The 14,599-nt window shown below is 38.8% G+C and overlaps 2 protein-coding genes across 2 annotated transcripts in view; both read right to left on the reverse strand.

Moving 5' to 3' along the window:
- Positions 1-785: 785 nt before the first annotated feature.
- C10H15orf61 (chromosome 10 C15orf61 homolog) lies at positions 786-3,630 on the reverse strand. The gene is made up of 2 exons (XM_026121661.2): positions 3,200-3,630; positions 786-1,495 (listed from the first exon to the last, which is right to left on the reverse strand). The coding sequence occupies exons 1-2, from the start codon at positions 3,531-3,533 to the stop codon at positions 1,368-1,370; spliced, it is 462 nt and encodes a 153-aa protein (XP_025977446.2). The 5' UTR covers positions 3,534-3,630; the 3' UTR covers positions 786-1,367.
- A 4,339-nt stretch (positions 3,631-7,969) lies between these two features.
- The window catches only part of IQCH (IQ motif containing H), an 84,522-nt gene continuing 77,892 nt past the window's right edge, over positions 7,970-14,599 (reverse strand). Inside the window, exons 19-21 of the mRNA XM_064517850.1 lie at positions 14,393-14,454; positions 11,049-11,157; positions 7,970-9,662 (exon numbers count right to left, since the gene is read on the reverse strand). Of these exons, the coding sequence (XP_064373920.1) occupies positions 9,561-9,662; positions 11,049-11,157; positions 14,393-14,454 (273 nt within the window). The 3' untranslated portion in view covers positions 7,970-9,560. The remainder of the gene's footprint in view (positions 9,663-11,048; positions 11,158-14,392; positions 14,455-14,599) is intronic.

Raw genomic sequence — 14,599 nt, forward strand, 5'->3', positions numbered from 1 at the left:
TCTAGAAAAATGCCAAGTCAGTTTTATTATTAATGATGCTTCTTGTAATACTGTCTCTTCATATCTGAGACCCGTTTAACTTGTGTCAAGAATATTATCCAAAATTAAATACAGTAGTGTAAGTGCTTCTTTGATTAAAGTGTAATTTAGTGCTGCTTTTAGAAAAATCACATGTATTGCTTCATTAAGTGGGAAACAGTTCCATTATCTGGAATTAAGTAAAAAGTATTTAAATTACATTATACTATAGTCATGGCTTGAGAGTCATTTATTTGGGAACAGTGATTTTTTCCCTCCCCTCCAAAAATAATCCCTTCTCATTTAAAATTTATATTCCAGCTTTTGGAAATTGAAATAAATAACTTATGTCACCAGACTTGGAACTCAGAATGGACAGGATTATCTGCTGGCATTAAACTCAGCACCAATAATATATCCTGCACAGGTGTTTCTGTTGTTTGAACTAATTATCTTGCTACTTTTCACTATCCAAATAATTCCCTAAAAGCTTTTTCTTCGCCTAGGTTTCTGGCTGAATTTAAGTCTTTTCTCCATCATGTTTGCTTGTTCTCAGTTACAACTGGAGAAATGAGCTGTTTTGTATCACAAACTGAGGATAGTATTCTTCTCATTCTCCTGCATTATTTAAAAATAACAACTTGTAAATTCATGCATGAAACTCAATCTTCTAGATTAGTTGGGTTTTGTTACTTACCTATAAATCAGCAAAACAAAAAAAAAATTACCAGGTACCTGGAGTTCAAGAATTGCAAAAAACACAAGTGTAAAACATATTTTAGATATTTTATTTAAATATCATTTGAAGACATGCAATACATACACAATCTTCTGGGGTGGTATTTTTCCAAAAGTGTTTTCCAGACAGTTGTGAAGAGTCAGTGTCATGGACTCATTCAAACAAGCTAGCAACTATGACAATTAATATATTATCAAACATCTAGTCACAGTCTATATCTAAGCAGCTTATAATTACATCCCATGTTTTGAGAAAGTTTCCTTACCTACATGCTACAGTTCAGTTCTGTAAGTTGGTAGATATATCTTTTTAAATATTCAAAAGTTTGTTCAACAGTTCTCATCACTGACTTTAGCAAATTCTAACACCCTTAGAAATATTAATTCTTCTCCCAAGGCTTCTACCTTTTCAACTCTACTAACCTCTGCAAAAATAAATTTCTTATCAAAAAAAAAAAACCCACAATGAAGCCTCCTGAAGACAACATATTAAGTAAAAATAGACAAAAAATGGAGAATTGCCTTCAGTGTTTCATATTCTGAGGCCGTAGATATTTGTAGTAGCTGTAACATGGAAACCCACCAAATGACAGGTACTTGAGGGCATGATTTCAGTACATTGCGCCTTCATCTTCTTTATTTAGGAAATAAATAGTAACTGGGCCATGACTCGTATGAACAGTCTCTGTGACACTGACAAAGAACCAGGAGCCAATTCCATATAGTAAAGTTGGGATGCCTAAGAAAAAATAAAAACATGTTACATACAAAGATAGCAAGCCAGGAAAATTAAGCCTGTGTATTAATGGTAAAGAATAATAGCTTTGAAATGAAAGGAAAAGCATTCCTGTAAAAGCGGCCTCATTAACATATTGCCTGTGCTGAAACGCTTACAAGCAGAGCTGTCAGTACATACTACCTTTCTTGTACATCAAAAGCATAAGAATCAGGAGATAGTTTAAGAAAAGCAGTAGTAGAGTGGAATTAACAGAAAAAGAAAATGGGAGGATAACAGCATGGAAGAAGTAAAACATGGTCATGTATACGGCCTAATTTTTACTGATAAAAAAAAAAAGTCCACATACTAAACCATGAACTCTCTAGACATCCACTTAGTTATCTGTTCACAGTTTCGCTATATATCAGAGTAGAAATAGGATGGAAAACAGGTAGCGACTTCATAAATCACCATGAAGTTGCTTGTGGGAAAATTAGATCAGTAGTCAAGACTATCAACTCCAACAAAACTAAAATGGGTGTAAAGGTATGTGTACAAAGTGCTAACGTTTTTAGTACTGCTGAGTTATCCATCTATCACAAACAACATGAATATTCTACTTAACATGGGGGCAAAAGCCAAGATGGATTTAGGCCCTGAATTCAGTGAGGTACTGAAACACTGAATTTAATGTGCTTAAAGTTACTTAAGTGCTTAAGCCAAATGTCAAAAGAGGGAGATGAGTTGACATTTCAGTCGTGCTTGCAGATCATTTAAATCTAAAACATGCAGGGTGGCTGCAGGAGAGGTGGGTTAGGTCTGACTGTGTGGAGTGAAAAATAACATCAGATTTAAAATTACTACACAGAAATCAATCTTGGTGATTATATTTTCTCACTATGTCAGTCCGGAGAGATCACAAAACGAGGAATGGCAGGCACATTACGGAAAAAAAAAATCATGAAAGCCTTGCAAGCGAACAACTTTGAGAAAAAGCATTTTTTTTAAATGACATATGAAAACAAACCGATAAAATTGGAAAACCTACTATAACTGCCAGTACTTAAATATAAAATCCTTTATCTGTAAACTGAAAATGAGTTTTGATTAATGTATTTCAAAATATAATCATTTTAAAATCTGTAAAGTACTGCATTTTTAACTATTTATATTGCAGTAATACTTTAAGATCAAAACAGGTCTGAGTCCTCCACTACCTTAGCCACTGCCTGCATGTAAGATGCAAAAATTAACCCAGACACTAAGAAGCAAACTACTTTTTTATTATTATTATTTCTCCTAGCGCCCGTGTATTTACTTAGAGCACAGAATTTTACCTACGGTAACAGAACATGGACTTTCACATGGCCAAACGATGCACACCAGTCGACGACATCCATTTAAATAACAAGCATCCACCTAATTTTTCCTCCTCACAACTGCGCAGAGAAACAAGAATCCAGCGAGCTCCCGAACACCCCCCTTTTACAGCTCTGCGTTTTTAAAGCATCCGAGAGCACAGACGTGGGGTTTTTTTGTTTTATTTGGTTTGGGATGTGCGTTTTCTGGCGCGGCCTGACCCTGCCCGGTGGGGAAGGAGGAGAAGCCGCCCAGGAGCCCCGCCGCTGCGCTCGCCTCACGCCCCTGGCGCCCCCCCGTTCCGCCACCTCCCGTCCTTGGAGGCACCGCGACGGCCGGGCCCCCCACTCCGCTGGCGCCACTCACCGGCGTTGAGGACCTTGAGGGCGGTGAAGGCGGCGTTCTGGAGCGCCAGGTCGCGCGGGGCGGCGCGGGAGCAGTGGTACTTGACGAAGGGGAAGCAGCCGGTGCGCAGGACGTGGTAGTTGGCGCCGTCCACCCGCCAGTTGAAGTGGGACAGCCCGAACTGGTCGTTGCGCACGGCGCTGTACTTGACGCAGTACGAGGTCCAGTGGGGCAGGCCGCGCTGGCGCAGGTGCTGGCTCAGCACCTCGGAGGCGGCCGGCCGCGCCCCCGCCGCCCCCCGCCGCCCCAGCAGCAGGCCCACGGCCGCCTCGTGCAGCCGCCGCAGCGCCCGCATCCCCCGGGGCGGGGGGGGCACCCGGCCCCGCCGCCGTCACGCGCCCGGCCCGCGCGTGCGCGCGCCAGCTCTGTTCCCCCCCACCCCCGGCCGTTCAACGCGCGTGCGCGCGCCGCAACGGTCAGCCGAAGGGCGGGAAAGGGCGGGCGCGTGAGGGGGCAGCGCTGCCCGAGGGCCGTTAACGGGAGGCCGGAGGCGGCCTCGGCTGCGGAACCGCGGGCTGGCCCTAGGCTCCGACTAGGCGGGAGCGGGCTCTGGAGGCGGCGGGTCCCCGGGCAACGGGCGCCGTGGGGGTGCCGGCAGCGCGTGAGTGACAGCGTGGGAAGTGGCGCAGCAGCCCTGCGAAGCGAGGGGGAAGCAGACATAAGTCATTCTGTCTCGCACAAAATGATAAACCAGTAATCCATACAGAGGAACACATGTTAATGCTCATTATCGCGAGTAAGAATATCACAAGGAATGAGGCAATTACATTTTTAAAAATTGTTTTGTTTACAGCGCTCATGCTGAAGGGACCACCCTGTGTTTTGCTGGCACATCTCACAGCTACAGCATGAATCAGATTAACACGAGTGAGAGAAAAATTGTATTTAGGCCACATTATAGATACACAACATCGATTTCACTTAGTGAAATTTGACAGTGATGTTAGAGGTTAAAATAGTTCTTTGAATGTGTTAGACTGCTTTGAGGAGAAATATTTTAAAATCACAACTAAGGTACTATGATTTATCTAAATAAAAACTAAGGTTTTCAACCATTATTCTATTTGAGGGAAAAAACACTACAGAAGAGTAAACTGAGAAATGGGAACTGATTTTTTTCTTTTAATAATTACAAGCAATATCTCAAACTCAGCAATCTTAAACCATTGAGCTGTGTAGTATGAATGTGCTAATTAATCAATTACTACCCAATAAGGTACCCTGTTTACTTACTGTAATGTCCTACCTGTGTGTAGAACCAGTAATTATTAATCATTGCCAGTAACAAATTTGACTCAAGTTCACCTTCCTATAATTAATAGAGCATATAGTTAGCTTTAATATCTTTCTTTATTAGTGGCAACAATGACTGAGGATAAGAGAGAAAGTGGAATCTGGTACTGTGGTTTGCTGAGGTGAAAGGGCTGACCTGCTGTGTTATGCTCTAAGGGTGATACTCTGCTATTATGTTTCATGATCAAGATTACTTCCAATAAATATATGTTGCCTAAAAAGTTATGGAACATATGTAATTGCAATTACTGTGGTTTTAAAAAGTATTAATTTCAAGATATTTACAGTTAAATTTATGTTGCTGTTACTATTTAAAGTGCACAAAAAAGGAAAAATAATTCCACAGCCTCTGGCAGCATAACCTCTCACTAGCTAAGAGCATGTAGATGCATGTCTACTTGCACAACACAGACTGCAAATGTGGTAGCATCTGTATTTACAAATGAGTAGCAAAACGTTGCATACTTCAAGAGTATGCAAGAGTCATGATCAAACATCCTATTTTTTAATGATGGGGCTGAAAGCATTTTGGAGGATCATTCCACATGTATTCTGTTTAATAATATTTGGCTGCACAGTTAAGGTCTCTGTGTTTGTTGCATTCTGGTATAGTCTTATATTGTTTTTTATATCAAAACAGTCTCCTGAAATGCATATCTTTGTGATAAAGCTGAAAAATAGTCTAACCATTCTTTAGTCAAGATGATACATTAAATTAAATTCATGAAGATCGTTAACCATTGTAGTATGTAATCTTTAGTGCCTGATTGCTGTAACAAAATCTGTGGTGAAAAAAGAAATACAGAGCATCCCTATACCATATAAGGAGTACCTCAGATCTATAATATGTAATCTGTTTAATGGGAAGCCATATTAGGCAATGAGTGTGAAATGCTGAGGATCACAATAGCCTTATATTTCCAGGGCTTTGTTACCTTAACCTACATTCAAGGTAGTGAATTCCCCTGAGCTTTCCCTTTGAATGAGGTATCAAAGATCTTTCAAGAAATGGATGGGGTCAATATTTCAAAAGACAGCCAGAAGAGCTTGTGCTGATGGTCTACTTTCTGGCTTTGTGTTCAGAGTTCTCACTTTCAATGTGGAAACTTGGGCTGAATACCCTCCCTCTCCCCCACCCAGGGCTTTAAGCACAGATCTCTGAACAGGGAGACTCAGGTTCCAGTATCTAGTCCAGGTAATGTTTAATGCAAAATACTTCAAAGATATCTGACCAGGACATAGGAGGTGAGGAAAGGTCTCCCATCCAGTGTATCCCTACGTTGTGGAGGTGCTCACTCTAGCTCCCAGCACATTTGCATGGTCAGCACAAAGAGGAAGAGCTCTTACAAGACAGAGCAAGAGTACTCCCAAGCACACTGCAAAACACCCTAGAGTTAATGGTTAGAGCATTCCCAAATGAGCAGTGGGTTTCCATTCTTTCAGGAAAAAAGAGGAAATTCAATGTAGATCACCTGCTTGTAAAAAAAAGCTGTACTTTGTGAGAGGCTGTTCTATTCTTTGGTTTTGAAGCAGGCCTCCAAATTTATGGATCTTGATAGAACAAAGCTGTGAGACAGCAACTGAGCTATCAGTATTGTTAAGACCAACAGCAGAAGCCACAAAAATACATGGCTGCCATGACATGCACTGCTACAACAGCCAAGTGACAGTCTATGGGACAGGAACCACAATACTCTAAACAGCTCCTTTACACTTGCATGGAGAAGTAATTTGGTTATGTAAGGCATCTTTTAAGATGACTTAGGATGTCTAAGGGTGCTGAAAAAGCTACGCTGGCCTTTGCTGCATTTTGCCTGGAGTTTTTTCTAGGCATACCTTGAACAAGCTTAGGTGCCTGGGAAAATGTATTGGTAAACATCTAAGGCACCTACAGATGTTTGAGCACTTCCAGTATTAGCTGGCAACAGAGTGGGGGAAATAACCTGAAATAGGTAGCATGTACGCTACAAATACTAAGTAAATTCTTGCAAAAACATGTTTTACACAGTTGTATTTTGAAATAACCTTTCATGATCTTTGAAGTGTTAGCAGCTGAATGCACATCTTCATTTGCAGCCCTGGCCCATCAAAAGCATGAAACCTTTATTTTAATTGCCTTCTGCAATCACTGCCAAACCCCATTTCCCTTCATCTCATTCCACAAACATTCCTCCACACCTTGCAGCTGTGGAACCAGCCTGGGTATTTGCTTTGTCATTAGCTGCAGAATTTCTTTGGCAATTTCTGATGAGCAACCATGCCTGAGCCACCTTTTATCTTCCGATTCCTACATTTCCAGCTTGCTCCATTTTCTTTACAGCCTAGATCATGTTCTGAATAGTGCTAAAATTCAAGCTACAATTCAAGAACTCCATTATTCCTTTAGTGAGTAGGAATAAATAATCTACTAGTCTGAGTGCAAGAACCATGACTGTTTCTGACATATATCTTTTTCTTGGTAGATTAAAATTTCAGTTTATAGCTGCTGTATTGCTGAAAAAAATACATTTTTGGCACCAGCAGCATGGGAGTTGGATGTGAGAGACTGTAAAGCATTTTCAATCCTTACATCAGCTGAAGGCTCAGAAGTGTTAATAGTAATTAAAAACTTTTTTCCTCGAAATACGTTTCACACTTTGCACACACTGAGAAGTCTCTCTCACCATGGGAACTTTCAGATCCACTTGTTCTATGCAAAAACAGGTACAGTTTTCTTTTGTCAGAACAGAACAAAGACATAAGGAAGTGCAGGTTTCATTTACTCCTAGGACACTGCAGTCTATTAAGTGCCAGTGAACTAATGAGCCTCTCAGACCTTATGTTGTTCTGGCTTGGATCGAGGCTTAATTTTTCTTAACCCTTAAGAAACTAGCTAACTCCTAGATTGCTATTGCCATGCTCTCCCATGCCTACTCCCCCCCAGGATATTGTTTTTATTGACTAAATTGGGGCGTTACATAGTTTGGATATGAAGCTGGTGAGAAATCTAGAAAGAGTTTCTTGGCAGTAAAATATGAGAGTATATTACAAATGTGTTGAGGAAAAAGAAAGACATCCTGGTCTGCAGGCCCTCAAAGTAGAATAGAGAAAAAATCTCTTGTCCTGTCTGAACAGAACTGTGTCTGAAGAACTAATAAGCAATTATACTATGCTTTTTGGCATATTTTTTCTTGGCAAGTGAGATCCATGTGGTACCTACCACAGCCAAAAAAGAAACAAAACAAAACAAAAAAACTTTGTTACTTTCATTTCTAATCATAGAGGAAAAAGATTTCTAGGAAGCAAGTTCTTTGGCTAAATCTCACGTTAGAAAAATCTACATGTGCTCCAGTATATACAAAACCAAGACAACACTGAGATTACATGACAGAAAGGAACAAAAATTGTAAACATATATCCAGAAAGGAACAAAAATTGTAAACAAATATATCCTTTTAAATTTTTATTTGAAGAATAGATTGGCATTTATGTAAACATTCTCATCTGTAATGAATTACCTCTGCAACCAAAGTAGAAAAAAAAGGCTAACACAAAAGATTACTTACGAAGCTAATAGATCAAAGACACAGGCATCAGAAAAGCAGGGCACAGATCTGCTGTAACTGCTTGGTCACGTTCATTACTTGTCTTAAAACTGATTTTGCTTGAGCTTTTTGGGAAGTAAGCTTTAAGATACTTACCATACTCTGGACAATTATATACAGCCAATGGAGAAAGGTAAGCTCTTCTACAGTACAATTTAGAATGTGTTATATTTTTGGATGAGATGACAGATTTGATGGATAAAGATAATTGTACAAATATAACAGACGTAAGACTCTACTGTAACAGCACACAGCAATTCCTGTAAAAGAAAGTCAGCTATACCTGAGATACAGAATATATTTGATGGAAATATATATCCCCCAAAATCATGGTATACTGGAACACAACATACCAGTATGATTCTAATGCTCTTCTCAGAATCTATTGTTGAAGCAATCCTATTCATGTTATTTTCATTAATTTGGAAGTGAACATAAAATAACTGTCTGTAGATAACGAGAAATAGCAGAATGATAACAAAAAGGACGATCTGTTCTAAAGAGGAGTCTGGATTGCTGGGCTCACTGATACAATCACGTGTAAGTGTGTTATTTATAGAAACAAGAATACTGGACATACTCCTAGGTTGGAAAGAAGAGGATAGGCTTGAAAGGGAGTTTGGGATCACAGGATCCTTTTCAATTGAGTATGATCTGCTAGTATGATTTAGTGACAAGACAGCGTGATCCCTCTACGTATATGCAAGGCCATAAAAAACAGATGAAAGTGGCATTTTCATTGTCTAGTACATCAGTGAGAAAATCATTGGAATACTTTATCAAGTTTGGAAGCAACACTTCTAGAGGGACGTTAACAAACCAAAACTGACTCAGGAGTTTTGCCTCGAGGAACAGAAAGATTTATCCCACAGAGAGGGGTTATTTTGTAGTAACCAATTCTTCAGTTTCTCAGACAAAAGCATAACAAGATCCAATTGCTGGAAGTTGAAGGTAAACAAATGCAGACTATGTTTAAGGCACTGCTTTAACAGTAAAGATAATTAACCAATGGGAGAATTAACTAGGAATGTAGTGGCTTGTTTGTCACCTATCTTTATGTAAATATGACAAGCTCAGTTTTATGTTACAGGCTTGATGGAGGAATCACGTGGTAAAATCATAAGGTCTATGCTTTGCAGGTCAGAGTAGATTGTCTCCTCTGTCTTAGAGGCTATGATTCTATTAATTAGACTTTTAAAACAGATATTGTACTTCAGGTTTCACAATATGAATATCAGGGACATTTACTGTGATCCTCTGCTTTTCACCAGTTTCTTTTTGTGAAATAAGGGATATTCTATTAAACATTAAACGCAAATATCATTGAAATATACTGTCTCAGTTAATATTAATTCACAGTACAAAGGAAAACCAAACCTGTTTTTACAGATGAGAGTTCGTTTCCAGAAGCATAAAGAATATGGCACTTAAACGTTTTCTGTTAACTATTCTTTCAGAGCATCTGCTTCAGAAGGTTGCTCTTCTTCCGATTTCAGTTTGTTTTCTGCTGTAATTCCTAGAATTGCTTCAATATCTTGAATTGCCATCTGTAACAGATTCAAGGAATACAAGTTATTTAATGGGCATTATAATGAAATTGAGCAGCCAAAATGCACAGCTGGTAGTTCTTTTCTTCTAAAGGTAAACCAGTGATATACCCGCCAGGATGCACCAGTTATATCTACTGTTACTGTGGGACAGTCAGGGGGCATTATTAAGTATGTATGAATCTCAGGTACATAAAAAAATATAGCCTGATGCAATTTGTATTTATAATTAACTAGCAGGTGTTTTATTTCGCATATGTAAATAATTGTTAACTCACTATGAACAAGATTTCCCTTACAGAGTTTTCTTCAGTGGTTGCTCTTCATGCCCTCAGATCAAAAAAGAGGGGTTTTTTTGTTTGCTTATTTATCCTGCAACATTTTGAAATTTAGTTGTAGCTTTTCTAAAACTGTCATTTCACACTCTGCTTATTAGAGGAAAATATAGTCATAGCTAACACTGAAAAGAACCAGATTTAAATTATGTTATGTCACTTAAGATACAAATCTGTAACACAGTGTTTCCCTTCACTTTCAACAAAATGCTTATGGGTCAAGATATTAAGAGACTTTTTATAAAGTTAAAGGGCATACAGTTTAGCAAAAGAACTCCCTCTGGAAAGTTAGGCTATTCTCTGGAATCAAAAAGCAGCATTGTAATACGTGCTTGTTTCAGGGCACAGGGTTGGATTCATTATTGCTTTACTGTCTCGTTTTTGCCAGCAAGATTGTCACAAAAGAGCTAGAGTAAACCTATGCGTTCCTGGGGGAACATTCCCACTCCAGCAAGCCCCAGTGCTTTGTCTGCCTCCACAGGCACCATCCGTGAGCGTCCCGTGGCACTCAGGGATGGGGGAGAGTGGGCTGATTCGAAGAGCAGAGCAAATAGGAACAAAATTGACTTGTGAAATTGATGGTGAGTTGCAAGAGGTGAAACCAATGCATTAAGTACTCAGGGGCTGCCCGTTTAAAAGAAATCAGTGTTACTAATCTAAGGAGCTATTATAAAATGAGACGTTTGTTTCTAATTTAATATTTCTATCTTGATGATGTCCCTTTAAAAATAAAACAGACAATTATGACAGAATTTTCTAAGGCAGCACCAATAGCTCCTTTGCTGCTTACAAGGGAAAATCAGAAGCTTTGGAGACTTAGTTTGCAAATAATTTCAAGCTGAAGTATGTCTATTTTCAAAGAAAAAGTTTCAAACTATTAAATTTAACTAACAGGTTCATTGGGAGACTTACTATATTGACCTAGACACTGTAAAATACATACTGCTAACAATAAAAAGGGATGGTTTAGCACTTGTTTATGATACAGCATGAGGTATTTTCAGCCCTCGTACAGAAATTAACCAGGATCGTTAGTTAATTAACACCTCACCTTAAAATTGGTCTCGCCTTGCATATTAGGTGCTGATATTTCTTGATGGATGATGAAGAGATTGCGAGCAAAGGTCATGAGGACCCCCTGGAGATCCTCTCCGATTGTTCTGTTAATGATATCCAAACAAATGAGTTTACCAATGATTCCCTTCACATGCTTAAAAACAATCGCCCTCTCATTTGTGCCTGTCTGGTGATGGAATTTAATGAGTATTTTCAATCTCACAAGGTGGCAATCTTCAGGGAGATATGAAAGATGAGGCTCCATTTTAAGTTGTCAACAGAAAGGATTTGTGTAATAAATAATTTTTATTAATCAACTTCGCAGAAGTAAGCAGTAGGTTTCAGCTATTCCAAGTAGAAGGCTACCACTGAATTAGGACAGAGACATTAGAGCACTTTCTACATCTAAATTAGTTTAAAAGAACTGTTGCTTCTGCCTGCATACTCTGAAAAACACATCTGATACAGAAAAATTTCAGCAGCATCAGCATTTCTTAGATTGTTGTAGCTTATTAGAAGTATAAACTATCTTTCGAGGCTTTAGATTCTCAGTGGTACATATAGACTCTGAATACATATTATCTTATGGAATAGAATATTGTACTGAGGAAGAATGTACCTCATTTACTGACTAGCACTGACAACGAATAGATCTACAATGTAGTAAAATGCATGATAATCCATATAGATGTTTTAGCTATTTCAGTGATTTTATAACCTCAATCAAATTGTTATATCCTTGAAAATGTTTTCAAATTAAAATAATGAAATTGCGTAGGATGTGATGGAAGACAAATCTGTGATCAGAATATGTGAATGACAGCTATCACTTCTTTCTGGCAAACATATTTGACAGTATTGTAGTAGTATATTATTATGTAATCACCTACTCAACAACCAAAGTTCGCAAGACCAGTCTCAGCTGGCGATCCAAGAGGTGTTGTTATGTTACATACTAGGGAGCAACTACTCATGTATTATTCTAAAGGAGTCAGAAAAAAATTTAAGTAGGATGGAATATGTCTAACTTCAAGATTCCATTTTCCAAGATACTTGGCTAACAGTTAAAGTGAAATCACATAAGCAGAGATAAGCCAATCCAACAGTTCACTGGCTCTGAGGACAGGTCCCTTCCCTCTCCAGAGTCTCCCCATCTGTCCAAACATTTATGTTGTACAATTCTCATGCTCACTATATACCCCTCTATGAACTGATTCTATTTTAACCTCACAGAAAATTAACCTAATAAAAGAGAAAGTTTTCTGATGAGTTATTGAGGTCAATGGAGGGTGTAAATGTACCAGAAAGTATGCAAAAGGAGGGGCAGGAACGAGGAGGACTTCATAGCTGAGGTTGGGGAGGGAAGGAGCTCAACTTTCAGCATCAGTGAGCTGTTAGGAGAGTTCAGCTGCTTATGGAACACTTTCAGACGCCTAAATCACTTTTTAAATGGCTACCCTAGATATTTCCAAATTCTTGTTTAATGATTTTATTTCAAATTTATCTTCCAGCTCTGTCATGTAAGCTGCCTACACACTGTGACTGCAGGTGAGCATAGTATAGTATAGGAATAGCTGAGCTTTAAACAAACTTGGCTCACTCAGATACTGCCAACAGCTCCACAAGAAGCTCAGTGCAGGCTGATAGAACCAAAGAGCTAGAAACAATCTTTAGGGTTCATTTAGTTCATTCCCTGCGCTAGGGCAGGATCAATGATACTTATATCAATCTTGACAGATGTTTGTCTAATCTGTTACTAAAGACCGTCAATGACAACCTCGCCAAACAATCTATTTAACACTTCACTTTCCTTACTGTCAGAAAATTTTCCTATGATAAGCCTGAATTTTTCTTGCTGCAAGTGAAGTCCATTTCTTCTCCTACCACCAAAGCCATGGAGAACAGATTTTTCCTTTCGTTCCTGCAGAAGCTTTTTATGTGTTTAAAGACTGTTAGCAGATCTCACCTCTGTCTCCTCTTTTTTCCCATTCAGTCCTTCCTTGTAAGTCATGTTTTCTAGACCTCTCAACATTTTTATTTCCTCCCTTTGAACTCTCCAATTGATTCGCAGCTTTTCTGTGCCCAAAATAGAGCACAGTACTTCAACTAAGGCCTTAGTAACACTGAGTAGAACTTAAGGGTTACTTCCAATGTCTTGCAGGCTGTATGTTTTTACCTATGAAGATAGAGCTTACTTTTTCCATAAGATCATGACATTGTTGACTTGTGGTCAGTTTGTGAGCCACTATAACTCACAGATCCTTTTCTGCAAGACTGACTGGTTGTTTTTCATCTTCATTACTACTATCCAAGTGTAATTGCTTGCACCTTGTTCCAGTTGAGCATAATTCTATTTTTCAGATCATTTCTCCAATTTGTCAAGATAATTTTCAATTCTATTTCTGTCCTCCAAAATAGCTGCAGTCACATCCAGCAAACCAGACGCTGTTTCCTTATCCAGGTCATTAATGAAATAGCAGCAGCACGAAAGGAATAGCTCCAGACTGCGAGCAGACAGTTTCAAGACCCTCACTCAGTACACCCTATTTTGACAGCAAACTATGTAATTTTTCTCTGAGGAGATGTTTTCAATCAGTGTATAGTAGGTTTATGCAGATTATGCTTTCTTAGTCTTCTTAGGGGAGATTCGTGTGTCTAAACTACTACTAACATATCAAATCTGCTGCTGCTTCTCTCTGCCTGCCATTGGTCACTTTGTGAAGAACAGTATAAAAAGGCATTAAACACTGCTCTTTTTAGCATCATCTATGGTTATGACTTTCATACTGTAGAGTAGCAAGCAAACAGTTTCCTTTCCTTAGTTTTCCTCTTACTAGCAGGACAGTTGGAAATATTTGCAGCTCTTACTGTGTATTGATCATTTTCTGTCTTGGCTTTTCTGATTTTGTGCTATACTTATCCCTTAATTTATACCACCAAGAAGCAGGGAAAAGCAGCCTGTGCTAATCTTTTTGCTCTCACAGCTAGATTGCTATTGACACTGAATGTAGCTCTTGTAAAGCTAATTGCAGTATGTCTTTAGCCTGCAGTGCAGTTAGGCTTTAATCTAAGTAGAAAAAAAAATGTACAGGAATCTACTGAAGTGCTTAAAGCCTCCCTAAAATTTTTCAAAAGACCAATCTTACGAGAGGTCATTATAGTCTTTTGAACAGTGGGTGACTGTAACTAAACTTCTTTGTTCAGTACTTGGTGTTCGTTTCCTGCAAGACTTTTATTAGAACCCAAGAGAGCAAACTCTGCCTTGTCATTCTTTTCGGGTCAAGTACAAGTGTGTTCCCAGCTGCTTATCTAGCCATGTACCTGGCAGTGTGTACTTACAACATTCCCAATCTGTATCGCTTCTGATCTTCATACAGTATAAAAACTGTTCCCTGTTTTTCCTGTTAAATTGAAAAACAAAAGTTACTTTAATTATTCCCAAAACTGATAATTGTAATAATGGATACTAAATATATTGTACAGGGACAGTAAGTACATAATCACATCTAAGAAAGGCTACTTTTGAATTGTATGTAATGGATTATT

This window comes from Dromaius novaehollandiae, chromosome 10 (assembly GCF_036370855.1).
Source record: "Dromaius novaehollandiae isolate bDroNov1 chromosome 10, bDroNov1.hap1, whole genome shotgun sequence".
NCBI lineage: Eukaryota > Metazoa > Chordata > Aves > Casuariiformes > Dromaiidae > Dromaius > Dromaius novaehollandiae.

Excerpts from the sequence above, each read along its gene's own strand:
- C10H15orf61 (XM_026121661.2), bottom strand. The coding sequence starts at position 3,533 with ATGCGGGCGCTGCGGCGGCTGCACGAGGCGGCCGTGGGCCTGCTGCTG. Across the intron at positions 1,496-3,199 it reads CCTCAAGGTCCTCAACGCCG|GCATCCCAACTTTACTATAT; the intron begins GTGAGTGGCGCC and ends ATTTTTTCTTAG.